General features: G+C 35.4%; 1 protein-coding gene across 1 annotated transcript; it reads left to right on the top strand.

Moving 5' to 3' along the window:
- The first annotated feature begins 258 nt into the window (after positions 1 to 258).
- On the top strand, positions 259 to 15181 carry OSTC (oligosaccharyltransferase complex non-catalytic subunit). The gene is made up of 4 exons (XM_081303919.1): positions 259 to 468; positions 4703 to 4796; positions 7487 to 7684; positions 14601 to 15181. The coding sequence occupies exons 1-4, from the start codon at positions 330 to 332 to the stop codon at positions 14617 to 14619; spliced, it is 450 nt and encodes a 149-aa protein (XP_081160045.1). The 5' UTR covers positions 259 to 329; the 3' UTR covers positions 14620 to 15181.
- Positions 15182 to 16152: the final 971 nt, after the last annotated feature.

The following is a 16152-nucleotide window of genomic DNA, read 5'->3' as shown; positions in this document are numbered from 1 at the left end:
TTGGATTTGGTTCCCTCCGCCTCTCTGGCTTGGCCACGTCTAAAACCCTGCAGGTCCTTGAAGATATGTAATCACTTATCCTTTGGCAACAAACTGAGTTTATTTTTCCAACTTAAGCTTGATAATATTAAAAATTAGATACATTGTAATCGCAAATTTAACTGGTCTGTGTAGTTTCTTCCTTTCCTCTATGGGTATAAAAACTACTTCCGAGCTTTGCGGACCTGCTAGTCCTTTGTTCGCGCACGCGCAGTTGATGGGGAGGGCGGACCTGTTTCCGGGTGGCGCGTGGGGCTGCAGGCCCGAGAGCTGCCCCGGACGCCACCAACATGGAGACTTTCTACCGGGTCCCGTTCTTAGTGCTCGAATGTCCCAACCTGAAGCTGAAGAAGCCGCCCTGGGTGCACATGCCGTCAGCCATGACGGTGTACGCTCTGGTGGTGGTGTCTTATTTCCTCATCACCGGAGGTAACTCGGGCCGCCTGGGGCCCCAGAGGCGCTGGGAGAGCTGACCCGCTCGGGAGGGGCTTCAACTCGCTGGCTCTTTCAGCCCCGGGAAGCATCGCTGTGCTCTCATTTCTTGGAGGTTGGAGGGAAGTCCCGGGGTCCCAGGTGTTAATGTACAGGCTTATTTACCCTTGCGCTCTGTCCTGAATCTTGAGAAAACTTGCGTTCTCACGCCCTTTGCCTTTCTTCTATTGTCGCAGAGGTCCAAGTCGAATGTCTTTTTCACCCTCAGGCTGTTGTGTATTTCTTGCCATACATTGTTTGACAAAGGTCTTGGGAAAGTCACGTTTGGCCCACTGTTTTTTTCAAGAGGGTATGGGACTTGTCCGAAGTCTCTGAATCTTGGAAGATAACTTCTTGTGTTGCTTTCTGCCTAATATGAAGGGAGTTTTCCAAAACCACGGTTTTGATAAATATTTGAGATTGGAGATGAGATTTGCAGAAGCTATTATATTTCCGAATGCAGAAGTAGAGGATTTTTTTTTAAAGTAAGAAAAACAGCTTTACTATGAAGCGTTTTTCAATTATCTGTCATCCTGTACTTTTCAAGTAGTAAGTTTCAAAGGGGCGTTGCCTTGTCTATTGGTGAGTTGGCATTCTGACTGTAGACTTCAGAGCCACCACTCCTTCAAGCTGCAATTCCAAGATCTACTAACTGTATTTTTAGATTTGGGGAAATGTGGTGCTTAATTCGGAAACTACAAAATTAAAGCTCTGCAGATTTATCTGCTTTTAAGGGAATGGCCATATTTTTATAAATATTTTGTGAGAATACTTGGCATTAAAGAGGAAGAAATATGAAACTGAGAGGGTTTGATTGTAGATGGTACTTTGATATTTACCCTTGACTCCAATCTGGAAATAGTTTTAATTTATGTTCATTTAAATGAATTTCATTTTAAATATTTTTATGTTGGTAAGGTATTACTTAGCATTTGTATTAGCATTAACATTTGATCAACAAGTTAATAGTAATTGTAAATGAATAAATGAAATTTACAATGCTTGTGCCTTTTTTTTTTTTGTTTTAATGGATAATAGAGCTATCCACAAATCTCTATCCTGTAGCTCTTACTTTTCTTGGTGCCAAAGCCTTTGCTTGAAGCTTTCTTTTTCATTGTGGCCACTTTTTTCTCTGTAAATGATTGTAATGGAGGAAATTCTCTACTCCAACTGCTGGAAGAAATGGAAGGGGCATCTTTTAGTGGTCAAGGCCATGAGGTGTCAGTTTGGCCACTGGAAAAGAGTCTTTTAAAAACTGAGTGTACCTTTATAAATAAACAATATGTATCACTGAGAAGTACTGAGCAAGTCCATCTGAATCTCTGTTCACTAGGTATTGTCATAATAGTAAACAGATACATAATGATTCTGCTTTTCTGAAGCTTATAATGTTGTAGTTGAAACATGTTAAATGTTGTATAATTTTTTTCCATTACAAATTGTCACAAATGCAATGAAGGAGGAGAACAAGAGGTTATGGAAAATAGAATTGGGAGCCATCATTTAGATTAGAAGGTGGTTCTAGAGAAATGACATGTATGCCCACATGTGAAGAATTAGAACAGATATGCTAGGCAGAGAGGAAAGTATAGACGAATGTGGGACCAGGAGACCAATTACATGACTTTTGTATTTGACAAACTATACTAGGTTGTGTGGCAGTAGAAAAGGAGAATATAATTAAAGCTTGGTTGAAACTAGATTCATTTGATCTCAGTGGATTGAGTGTAGGGGAAGAATGAAGTATGAAGGAAACTTACTGGTTTCAGGTTTGAACATGTAGGCAGATGGAAGTGTTGTTTTCCAAGAGGGAATAAACAAAGAGTTTTTGATGGGGAACAGTGAACCAGAGGCCACTTTGGGTTATAATTAGTGTGAAATTTGCTAATAAGAGCTAGAACTGAGGAAAGAGGTCTGTACTGAAGTTGGTCGCTTATTTCCTGAACTCTTGTAAGTTAGATATTGAAGAATATACACAAATTCCTCTTGAGCTTATATCTGCTTTAACTATGTTCTCCTATCTGCTTTAACTATGTTCTCCTTATCGGGCATTAATTATGTTATTATGATAATGATGATAATTAGTGGTAATGATTATCATTAGTGATATCATTATCATAAAGGATGTTATCATTAAAAGACATTAAAGTCTGAGTTCCTTTCAAAACAGAAAGCATAGAGGATGTAAGAAGAATCAGAAGTCAAGGGAGGGTTGATATAGGGAAAGAGTGTGAAAAGAGAGGCAAGTAAAGAGAGAACTAAAGGAAAAGAGTGCCTGAGAAGGCGGGAGGGAATGGAGTCCTGATAATTGTAGAAGAAATTCCACATTGATAAGAGGAGGGACTTTTCCTCTATTGTAGCTGAAGTAAAGGAGGTGAGGATGGATACAAGTATCGGGTTTGTAGATTTGATGGGGAGAAGATAAGGGAATTCCTAGGTCATTGTTTTGTCAGGCTAGGTGAGGGATAGGCATAGGTCTGCCATGTTTAAGAAAAGCTGAGGTGAGGATGCTTAAAAACAGCGAAGAAGGTGAGGAATAGATGGCAACAGTGGGAACCAAGAAAACTGTTAGCATTGATGGGCATTAATATTAATAATTCATGCTGATACTATGACATAATGATGGACACTAATTTTTTTTTATTTATTGGATGTTCACAACATTACAAAGCTCTTGACAAATCATATTTCATACATTAGAATCAAGTGGGTTATGAACTCCCATTTTTACCCCAAATACAGATTGCAGAATCACATCGGTTACACATCACATTTTTACATAATGCCATATTAGTGATTGTTGTATTCTGCTACCTTTCCTATCCTCTACTATCCCCCCTCCCCTCCCCTCCCATCTTCTCTCTCTACCCCATCTACTGTAATTTATTTCCCTCCATGTTTGTTATCCCATTCCCCTCATAACCTCTTATATATAATTTTGTATAACAATGAGGGTCTCCCTCCATTTCCATGTGATTTCCTTTTTTTTCTCCCTTTCCCTCCCGCCTCATGTTTCTGTTTAATGTTAAACTTTTCTTCCTGCTCTTCCTCCCTGTTCTGTTCTTAGTTGCTCTCATTATATCAAAGAAGACATTTGGTATTTGTTTTTTAGGGATTGGCTAGCTTCACTAAGCATAATCTGCTCTAGTGCCATCCATTTCCCTGCAAATTCCGTGATTTTGTCATTTTTTAGTGCTGCGTAATACTCCATGGTGTATAAATGCCACATTTTTTTTATCCATTCATCTGTTGAAGGGCATCTGGGTTGATTCCACAGTCTAGCAATTGTGAATTGTGCTGCTATGAACATCGATGTGGCAGTATCCCTGTAGGGACACTAATATTAATGACTGTGAATCTCTAGTATTGCAAATCTGCCAGATGGTGTTTTTAAAATGTCTCCTTCTTCTACATTTAAGCAGGAAAACTTTTCTAGTTGCTTCTCAATTTATAGAAATACAAGAATACGTGGAACATTTCTAGGCAGAGAGGAAAGTATAGACGAATGTGGGACCAGGAGACCAATTACATGACTTTTGTATTTGACAAACTATACTAGGTTGTGTGGCAGTAGAAAAGGAGGAGAATATAATTAAAGCTTGGTTGAAACTAGATTCAGTTGATCTCGGTGGATTGTGTGTTAACAAAAATAAAACCTTTAATGTTAAGTCTTCTTTATTATGGAATAATTCATAGTATTAACAAGTTTTATTGAAAAAGTTTCCTTTATGAAATTGATAGTTCTTTTAGAGATAATGTTATTTTAGAAGTCATTTTAAAACAATGGGTTGAGCAGGGTGCAGTGGTACACACCTGTAATCCCAGCAACTTTGGAAGGCTGAGGCAGGAGGACAAGTTTGAGATCAGCCTCAGCAACTTAGCAATACCCTGTCTCAAAAATAAAAATGGGCTGGGGATGTATCTCAATAGTAAAGCACCCCTGGATTCAGTCCCCAGTATCAAAAAAGAAAAACAAACAAACAAAAAACAGCCAGAAAACTTCCCCAAAACATTGTGTTGCATATCTGAATGGTTTATTGGAAACCTGGAAGATTTGTTGACCTAATTTGATGATAATAATGCAGTCAAAGTAGTCCTATTTAAATGTAAACAAACCTTTAGAGACAATGAGGACTAATTCTTTTTTAAAGATTAGGATTCAATTTAATCTGTACTATTGTCTTTCATATAGGAATAATTTATGATGTTATTGTTGAACCTCCGAGTGTTGGCTCTATGACTGATGAACATGGGCATCAGAGGCCAGTAGCTTTCTTGGCCTACAGGTAAAAAACCTTTCTGAATGACTTTTTTTTTTTTTTTTTTTTTTATTGGCTGTTCACAACATTACAAAGCTCTTGACATATCATATTTCATACATTAGATTGAAGTGGGTTATGAACTCCCAATTTTACCCCAAATGCAGATTGCAGAATCACGTTGGTTACACATCCACAATTTTACATAATGCCCTATTAGTAACTTTTGTATTCAGCTACCTTTCCTATCCCCTACTATCCCCCCTCCCCTTCCCTCACATCTTCTCTGTCTATCCCATCTACTGTAATTCATTTCTCTCCTTGTTTATTTTCCCATTCCCCTCACAACCTCTTATATGTAATTTTGTGTAGCAATGAGGGTCTCCCTTCATTTCCATGCAATTTCCCTTTTCTCTCCCTTTCCCTCCCATCTCATGTCTCTGTTTAATGTTAAACTTTTCTTCCTGCTCTTCCTCCCTGCTCTGTTCATAGTTGCTCTCATTATATCAAAGAAGACATTTGGTATTTGTTTTTTAGGGATTGGCTAGCTTCACTAAGCATAATCTGCTCTAGTGCCATCCATTTCCCTGCAAATTCCATGATTTTGTCATTTTTTAGTGCTGCGTAATATTCCATGGTGTATAAATGCCACATTTTTTTTATCCATTCATCTATTGAAGGGCATCTGGGTTGGTTCCACAGTTAGCTATTGTGAATTGTGCTGCTATGAACATCGATGTGGCAGTATTCCTGTAGCATGCTCTTTTAAGGTCTTCAGGGAATAGTCCGAGAAGGGCAGTAGCAGGGTCAAATGGTGGTTCCATTCCCAGCTTTCCCAGGAATCTCCATACTGCTTTCCAAATTGGCTGCACCAATTTGCAGTCCCACCAGCAATGTACAAGTGTACCCTTTTCTCCACATCCTCGCCAGCACTTGTTGTTGTTCTGAATGACTTGATGGAGGGCAAGAAGATTGCTGGGGCATGCCATTCTTATTTTAAAATATAGTAAAACCTGGGGGACCCATCTACATTTAGATAAAAAACTGTCTTTAAAACGTGGGATTTTGAAGTGGAAGGCAGCGAAGCAAGAGTAGAAGTATATTCATTTGTTAGAGAATAAAATATTTGACAATGATTAATGTATCACCAATTCAAAGGAAGTGTCAGTTTAAAATACATTTATAGCCTATATTCTGGGGGTCAGCAAATTGCAGCCATTTGTTGTGTGTGTGTGTGTGTGTGTGTGTGTGTGTGTGTGTGAATAAAATTTTACTGGAATTAGGTGTGTCCATCTGTAAACTACCTATAGCTGTTTTGAAGCTAAAGTAGCTGAACTGAGAAAGACACAAACCATATGGCTAAGATATTTATTTATTTGTAGTGTGTGTATTTGTGGTGGGTTGTGCTGGGGATTGAATGTAGGTCCTTGTTGAGACATGCTTAGACAAGCCACTGAGCTATATCCTTACCCCTTAAGATATTTATTATATGGCATTTTAGAAAAAAAATTGTGGACCCTATACTACACCATTGGATGAGAAAAGTAACTGTTGAGACTTAAGAGTTCCATTTAATATGTGAAACAACAATCCAGTGTGGTTTGTTTCACCTGAACAATCCTTATCACATTGCTTCCTAAAACCCACTTGATAAGTATCTATCTAAATATAGCTGTACATTTATATTTATAGAAATGCTAATATATGTATAGGGCATGCTTGGAAAAAATTGGTTGTGGTTCTTAGGTGGGGAGGTAGCTGACAGGACATCTTGATAGTAGGGAGACTTTTCATAGTGTCCTCTTTTGTACTGTTTGGAATTTGGATCTGGTGCAGGTATGGTGTTTTCCACGAAAATAATCAGTTAATTAAAAATATATCACACCTTCTTTATAATACCTACATAAAACCTTCCCCTTAACAAATAGATTTGTTTTTAGAGGTCCTGGAACCCTGAGAATTTGATAGAAGCTCTCTAACTCATGAAAAATCAGATATACACATACAATTATAAGGGTCTATAGATTGCTGAAGTCTTTGTGGGATCAAGAACACTTACTTTAAAAATACTTCCCACTGAAAGAAGAAGTTTACTATTTATTGTGATAAAACCTTTAAGAAACACTTTTACCAATTCAAATTAATTTGAAAATAATAGTAAAAATTTAAGTAGCATAATTGTATTATTTTCTGGAACTAGGACTTGAACCAGGAGTACTTCATCACTGAGCTATATTCCTAGTCCTTTTTACTTTTTAATTTTGAGACAGGGTCTCACTAATTTGCTGAGGCTGGCCTTGAACCTGCAATCTTCCTGCTTCAGTCTCCTGAGTCACTGGGATTATAGGCGAACACCATCAAGCTTAGCTCTCTTAAATAGTATAACTTTAAAAGCTAAACTAAACTTTTTAAAAAAATATAAGCTACATGAAAAGTTTTTGTCTGTTTTGTTCATGGTTTTATTCCTAGAACAGTGCTTTTTACATGATCGACCTCTCACTAAATATTTGAATGAATGAGCAGGCAAATATCCAAAGGTTTAATAAAAAGCTGTAAAGGTAAAATAAAAAGTTATAATTAAAAAGTTGTAAGGATAAAAAAAAACTATCATAAAAATGATTTAACATAAAGCAGAAATAGAAATCTCAATCTAAAGGGAAAAATTTCATTTTTCTGGAAATATTCATTTTTTTTTTCTGTGATCTTTTCTTTTCCAGAGTAAATGGACAATATATCATGGAAGGACTTGCATCCAGCTTCCTGTTTACAATGGGGGGTTTAGGTTTCATAATCCTGGATCGATCCAATGCACCAAATATTCCAAAACTCAATAGATTTCTTCTTCTATTCATTGGATTCGTCTGTGTCCTACTGAGCTTTTTCATGGCTAGAGTATTCATGAGAATGAAACTGCCGTAAGTTAAATATTTTGTTTAATCAGCAGTTTAACTTTTGTTACAAATTCGAAAAAGGATTATTTGGACAATGTAAAATTGTAGGAGACTTAATTTAACACTCAGTTAAACAGATAAAAAGGTCAAGAACTAAAGGAAATTGTTATTTGCTTAAGGTTATAGCTATAGTTGGTAATAAAACTGAGACCAAATAGGTTGTCTTGGTTGTACCCCATGCATGTTCATGAGAAAATTTAGTTATTTTACCTCAGCATCACTGACCGGCAATAATTATTTTTTCTCTAAAGTGCCTTTTGATTAATCAATAAAAGGGGATTTCAGTGTAATAATAGGAAAGATTTTTCAAGTCAGTAATTGCTGCTGCTCTTCAAATATTGGTATAGCTTAATCATCCTTAATCTCAAAATCTAAAACCTTTTTGACTACTGACATGATGCTATAAGTGGAAAATTCTATACCATGAAACTGTTTCAATCACAGAATTACTAAAAATCTTATATAAAATTACCTTTGGGTTATGTCTGCATAGACATACATAAATGAGGTTTGTCTTTGGACTTGGGTCCCATCCCTAGTGTATCTCATTGTGTATATGTGAATATTAAAAGTCTGAAATATGAAACACTTGTGATTCTAAGCATTTTGAATAAGGATATTCAATCTGTGTGAAAAAATTTGTTATGCCTTGGATGGGAAAAGAGAATTATTGCCCCCTAAAATCTGGGAAAAAGATTATATTTATATATAATATATATTTAAAAATTATTTTAATCAGAGAACTTAAAATATCTTTAGAAGAAAAGTGTATTTGTTTTGCGGAAACTTATAATTCCATTTAAGATAATCAATTTGAAAGGTGGGCAAGTCTGATCACATTTTCTTACATTCTGATTTTGCCTATGTATGCGTTACTAACTAGAAATTTGGGCAAATATGACAGAAAGATGAACTCTTCGGGTTTATTTACTTATTAGGTACTGTGTTTAAACATTACTGTCAATTGTACTGATTTCCTAATATTTTGAATTTTACAAGTTCACTTGTCCTTTGGCTTAGCCTACCTATTTTCTAACATATCTGGTTTAGAGTGGGCAGACTTCTCTTCAGAAGTCAGAATTCTTTATCCTGCAGTAGTATTCCCCTCTTAGCCCTGGAAGTATGGAAAGAGAGTGCACAGGTTTCTTTGTCAGCTTAATGCCTGTGTGGTCACATAGCCCCTTAGACTTCTCTGCTGTTTGGGAATAATCCACCATATCCTGGCAAAGTGTACAGGAACGGGAGAGACTGGTAGAGCAGGAAAAGTAGAGGTTCCTAGAGAGGATAAAGAAGCTACTAGGAATTAATGGAAACTGAGGAAATCTTTGGAGACATGTAGCAAACAGAAGTGAGCTGGTTTTACTGATAGAACTGTTTTGTTCCCATTCTACTTAGTATTGTCTTTCTTTCTTGCAGTTCTCTCATCGGTATGTTAAATGAGGAGTGTCTTATTTTTTAGCTCAGGCATTTGACTTTTATGATAAAAGAACTCTTCCATCTGTTATTTATAAAAAAAACTTTGGAAAGTGTTTAAGTCTCTGGATTATCCTTCATCTTTTACAATTATTTATGTAAACATTTGTCTCCCTATTCCAGTTGTACAGGCCGGTATGTGAAATTGTTTGAATAAAACCAAGTTTGAAGGTACAGAAACCAGATATATCCTCTGGGTTTCAGTGGCAGTTTATGTTTAGATCTAATCAAAGTAGAATAATGGTCCACACACAAAATTGCTACTTTCTATACTTTCTATAACTTGTCTTGCACCTAAATTGAAGATATGATTGAACTTATGGATGTTTAACCACTGAGCCACAACCCCAGCCTTTTTTTTTTTTAATATTTTATTTTGATTCAGGGTCATACTAAGATGCTTAGGGCCTTGCTAAATTGCTGAGGGTGTTTTGAACTTGCAATCCTCCTGCCCTGGCCTCCCGAGCCACTGGGATTATAGGCGTGTGCCACTGCACCTAGCAAGATGTGATTTTTTTTTTTAGAGGAGGAAATTTATAGTTCATTCTTTCATATGATTTTTCATTTGTAGCTCCTAATGCCTGGTCCTGTGGGTGTAGAGTAGAGATAAACAGTGAACAGTTTTAGATGAAGGGGAGCAATGGTATTGGTTTTCTAGAGTATTTGGTGATTTCAAAGGAGATTATGAGTTCTGTTGGCCCAGTTTGTACACAATGCTGGCTTAAGAAACCAGCAAGGAAAGGGTGTGTGTGTTTCTTCTTTCACACAAGTTATAATATCCTAAGGTATGTAAATGTTTTGATATTAAGTGGAATAACAACATAAAAGATGTTGAAAAATGTGAGTAGCTCACTGGCTTTTCCAAATCAAGTCATTTTCTAACAAAAGGATGGCTGTGCTATAACATGGATTATGATAACTTCAGGGTGAAATATTTTTTCAAAAGAGTTAGATTATTTTAGTAAGAAGTAACTTTAAAAAGGAAAAAACAGGAGCACTGAAACAGTATTACTGTACTCTATGTTTACTGATTTATGCTTCTTTAAAAACTTGATGTCTCTCCTTTGATGTGATTTTACTAATTAAACATGATTTTATTTGATGCCTTGACCTTTGAAGTAATATAGACTCTAATAAAATGAATGTTCATTAGCTATTTGCATATGCAGCAATATACTTAAAGTGGAAAAATTAATTTTAGTCCCTAATATTTTTATTATTAGAAAGTTACAAAGGCTTAATTTTTATTGTGAAAATAAAAATTTTCTAATATAATTAATAAGATAATGTGTATAAAATTGTGTCTGTTGGATGTTGTGTTTAAAATGTACACAGGCTCAAAGAAAATAAAATGTTCAGACATCAGGTAGAAGATTTTGGTACGAATGATTCATTTGAAAAAGAATGAATGGTTATTAGACTATCTTTAGCCTCCACTATTAGGGCACTTTTGACCTAAAAGCAGGAGGCTTTTTGTTCTTAATTATTTTTGCCACTTGGGCATTGAATCAGGGGTTCATGCATGATAGACAGGAAACAATAAAAATAAAAGGTGGCTTGCAGTGTTGTAGTGTAATGACTAAAAATCAAGCAAGGTTCCTACAATTAGTCAAGTCTGTTATAAAGCTGTATATAAAACTACTCTAGGACTGACAGTGTATCTCAGTGATAAGTCACTTGCCTAGCATGCATGAGGTCCTGGATTTAATCCCTAGTACTGCAAAAACAACAACAAATCCTGCTTAGTTATGTATGTTGGCACACACCTGTACTCAGGAGGCTGAGACCAGGGGAACACAAGTTTGATTCTAGCCTGGGTAGAAAAGAGACCCTGTCTGAAAATAAAAATAAATAAATTTATAAATGAAGGACTGAGATATAGTTCTGGGGCAGAACACTTGCCTGGCATGCATGAGGTTGTGAGTTCAGTTGATCCCCAGTACTGCAAAACAAAACAAAAAAGAAGGAGGAAATGAAAAATAAAAAAGAATATAATAATACTTAAATTAACATTATTTAGGGAATGATGATGCCTATATGTGGTTCTTCCATATAGCTGAAACTTTAGAAGTATTAACACATTTGTATTGCCACCTTAATATTCAGAAGAGGCATTAGGAGACTTTTTGTGTTTTAATGCTCTTCTGTTATTTTCTTGCCTGGCGGTTTTAAGCAAACGACTTAACCACCCTTATGGTCTTATATTGCCTTACTAGGAATCAAACCCAGAGCCTTGCAAAGGATAGGCAAGCACTCAATCATTGAGCTGTACACCCTCAGCCATTACTTTTTTAGGATTGTTACAGAGATTAAAAATGTAATAATGCAAGCTGTGTGTGGTGGTACCCACTTGTAATCCAGTGGCGCAGGAGGATCACAAGTTCAAAGCCAGCCTTAGCAACTTATCCAAAGCCCTAAGCAACTTAGCAAGACCCTGTCTTTAAATAGAATATTAAAAAGGACTGGGAATATGCCTTTGTGGTTAAGCACCCCTGGGTTCAATCCCTGGTGCCAAAAAAAAAAAGAAAAAGTAATAATGTGAGTCATACTATTTTCAGAAATTTCTGTGTTAATGCTAACCTAGTTCACTGCCTGTCTTAATGTACTGAAGGCACTCAGTGATTATTGAAAGAACAAATACCTTAAAGGTTAAATAGAAGATCCTTTATGGTGGCTTCTCCTGTCTGTGGTTGATTTTTGAGTTCTTATATTTATCTATAATTATACTTGCATAAAATTCTCACAGACCTGAATATAATACTTAAAAATTCACAGAACTGAATATAATAATTATGAAATTTTTGATTTATTAGAAGGGGTTAAATGATTCCAGGAGAGATCATAGTAAATGTGTTTCAGCACATTTTTATTTCCTACAGAGAAGTACATGATATTGATTTATTTGTTCTTTCTTCTAAAATGGTTTCTTTATAGTATTACAGTGTTTCAAAGTGTCCTCTAAATTTTCAAATGATAGGAATATATATATATATATATATATACACACACACACACACACACACACACACATATACATATACACATACATATACAGGTTTGTCAGTTTTGACTAAATGTATATCCATTTAACTATTCTTTTCCATGTAAATATAGGTTGACAATAATTCATGGACTCATAGTACATAAACATACGTCACACACTGGTTGCAAGAAAGAATACCACAATATGTACTGTGTCAGGAGATGGAGGTCTGAACAGTCAGGCGTGGTGGTGATTTCATGTAATCCCAGCCACTCAGGACACTGAGCCTAGAGGATTGAGAGTTTAAGCCCAGCCTGAACAATATAGTAAGATCCAATCTCCAAAAAAAAAAAAAAAAAAGAGGGATGGAGGGCCAAAGTGCATATTCACATATTAGTATATGCAAATGACAGGAAACCATCCTGAAGAGTCCACAGGTAGTATAAGCTAGCCATTGAGTACCTTCCTCTGTGTGGTGTAGGTGCCAGTGGATCCTGGCTTAAAATTTTCTTGAGCCTTTTTTTGTATGGTTTTAAAGTATTCTTTTTGCGATGCATTGGACATTATAGTAGAAGATATATGTGGGGTCTTCCAAGACAACGTGTATATCTAAAGGGCCTTTTTATTTTTTATTTTAATTCAGTTTGAAGGTAGGGGATATGAAAAGGGTTGGGTTGTATTTAAGTTATTGTAAAAGTAGTTGTTTTAGATGAAAGTTCTCCACTGAAGCTGCAGATTAGCCAAGCTTATATGACAGAAGGAAAACAATATGAGTTCTGGGAAGATTGCACTGGCTGTAATAGCTCTTAATTGTCTGTGGAAACAAGTGAGTCCCGAAGCTAGGAGCTAGGAAAGCAAGTTCTTGAGTGTCTGCCATGTGCCAGACACTGAGTAGTCCTCAGTGTTATAAAATAGTTTTTACTTTGTATCTTTAAAAAAAAAACAACCCTTGAGATTTTTATAATTATAACAGCTAACACTTATCAATTTCTTATTACCCTGAATAGCGGGTACTGTATAACTAGATTCTCTCAGATAATCTTTAAAACCCTGTACAGTAACTCTCATTATAGATGAGGAAACTGAGTTAGGTTGCCCAGGTTAACCTGATAAGTGGTAGAGGCAGGGTCAAAGAGAGGTTCTGAAGCCATCCAGAAGTACAAGGTCTAAGTACAAGGTATATAAAGATTTTTCCCCCCATTGGTGAATTTATATGTATTTAAAAATTATTTGCATACTTCATAACAGTCTAAAAGTCAAAATATACTCTGTCGTGTATATCTAAAAATAATTAAAAGTAAAAATTTAAAAAAGGAATGTAAGCAGGGATACATATATGTGTAGAAAAAAATGTATAAAAGTCATATGTTCAATTTATTACAGTCATGTGTTCAATTCCTGCGGTTAAGGTAGAAAGATATTCACAATGTCTACTTACTATTTTTTTCTTTTAAATATTTTTTACTTTTCCTTTTACATATAATAGTAGAATGTATTTGATATATACATGGAGTATAACTTCCCATTTTTGTGGTTGTATGTGATATGGAGTTATGCTGGTTGTGTATTCATATATTAACATAAAAGTTATGTCTGATTGATTCTACTATTTAAGACATTCTTATTGTGGATAGTTTTATATAATTTTCCTGTTTTTTCCCTGATCTGCAGATTCTTAATTAATACTAGATCTCAAAAGGTTGCTCCAAAAGGAAATACCAAACTTAAAGAAGACTTTAGCTTGTATATTTATATTTAACTTGTATATTTAATAAAAGGATCTGTTATTTGATCAGTGTGAAATTTGATCTTATCTATAGATATAACTAAATCTCATAACTGTTCTTGGGACATTTCCTAAATGAATGGAGGTGTTGGGGCAGATGCTTCTGACATTGTTCTTGAGAACCAAAAGGTTCACCTTCCAGACACTCATTCTCCCACCTTCTCCTATGGTAATAAGACTTTTCCAATCGGTTTCTTTTCATAAAAAACTTGTGATTTTTTTGTTGTAATTTTGATTGATTCTGACTCTTAACTCTTTTACATAATGTTTTCTTTTCTCTCCTTCTTTTTTCTTATTCAGTGTTTAGTGTATTGCTTTGCGACTTTTTTTTTTTTTTTTTTTTTTTTTGTGGTACTGGGGATCAAACCCAGGGCCTTGTGCATTGCAAGACAAGCACTCTACCAACTGAGCTATATCCTCACCTTGCTTTGCAACTTTATTCTTTGAGGGGGAAAAGTAATAAACTGAGGGCTAATAATTTATTTACTTATTGGGATGAGGGACCAGTTATGAAATAGGAACCATGATAAAGAATCACAGCTATGTCTTTGGATTATTTGATTCATCATAAAATTTGAGCACTTTGAAAAATGTTGCACCCTTTTCACTTTTTGTGTTTATGAATTTTATTTCTACAGGGGCTATCTGATGGGTTAGAGTGCCTTTTGAGAAGAAATCAGTGGATTCTGGATTTGCTCCTGTTGATGAAGTTTTAAAGGCTGTACCAGTCCTCTACTATGAAATGTGGAAAAGAATAAAAAGCAGCAGTAAAAGAAGTATCAAGTGAAAACATAGGAAGTAAATGAAAGCTTGGACTAGAATTTCTTGGTATCAGAGACAAGTTTATCACAGTATTTTTTTCCTACTGACCTGTCCAACGATGTTAAGTGTCATTTTCTTAGTTTTTCATTTCGTAAATATACTGTTCTTCTAAAATTATAATATTGAATAAAATGATTATTTTTTACAAACCCCTTTAACATTTTTTGGAGATATTTCTGATTTTCAGAAATTAAAATCAGGAAGCAAGATCTCTGAGAACTCTTGAGAACTGAGAACTCTGGACTGCTGATCCGCTTCACTGATGGTGCTTTGCCTTTAAACAGTGTGTGTGATAGTACGTTATTTCACATATGTATGCAAGACTGTTTCCTCAACAGTAAGATGTATGAAAGGAGCAGAAATAAATAATTTTTCTAATTAACACCCTTTATATTTGTTTGTTTCAACTGGCCGATACTTTTAGTTTATAAATCATTCAGTCCCATCTTATGACATTTAGGTACTTTTGGTAGCCTGAGATCTCAAAATACAGTTGACAGGATGCCTTATAAAGTAGTATCAGTATTCCTGTAAATATTCAGCATGGCTGTGTAACTGTGTCAGAGTTGTAAAGGTAATTGTGCTTGATGAAAGTTCCCTCTAGGCATTCATTTTCACTGGTTGGAGTCTTTTGAACACTTGTAAAAACATCCCTGGCCGGTTGTGGTCTTCCTCTAATGTCTTCTAGCTAGGCCTTTCAGTTCTTCCTGGTTGGCTGTGGCCTTCACTTCTTTAACGACTCTGTTCATGTTTATCCTAAGATCTTTTCAGTTTACAGTAAAAATTTCTCTCATGTAAGTTATCCCCCCTCCTTCCATTACTACCCCAATTCCAAGAATGATCCCATTGTAGTTTATTAAGATTTATTCATTTATTCAAAAAGTTTGAGTACCCATCATATTTTTGCTAGGCAGCACTGAGGATGTTATGGCGAATAAGACAAGTAAGGCTCTGATTTCACAGAGCCTATAATAATCAGTATTAAATGTTTATCAATTATCAGACACAACTACAACAAAGAAATAAGCAAGTTGAGTAAATAGACAGTCTAACAGTGATGGGAAGCATGGAGAAAAGGGATTATTAAACTCAAGCTTTGAGAAAGGAAAATAAATTTTGTATGTACTTATCAGTTCTAAAGGCTTGATTCAATATTTATCACCTTTTTTGTTAATTAGATGGTATTTTCAAACCTTGCTCAAATTAGGTGTACAGAAGCTAGCACAAAGAATATGGCTCTGAAAGGTTGAGTAGTGAGACAGTTCTATTAACAACCACCAGATGGTGCTATTAAGTTTTGTTATTTTCTGATTTCATAATTCCTAATTTTGAAATACATATCTTTTAAAAATAGCTATATCTTAATAC

Source organism: Spermophilus citellus, assembly GCF_964194105.1.
Source record: "Spermophilus citellus genome assembly, chromosome: 8".
NCBI lineage: Eukaryota > Metazoa > Chordata > Mammalia > Rodentia > Sciuridae > Spermophilus > Spermophilus citellus.
This window is presented reverse-complemented; position numbering and strand designations above follow the sequence as displayed.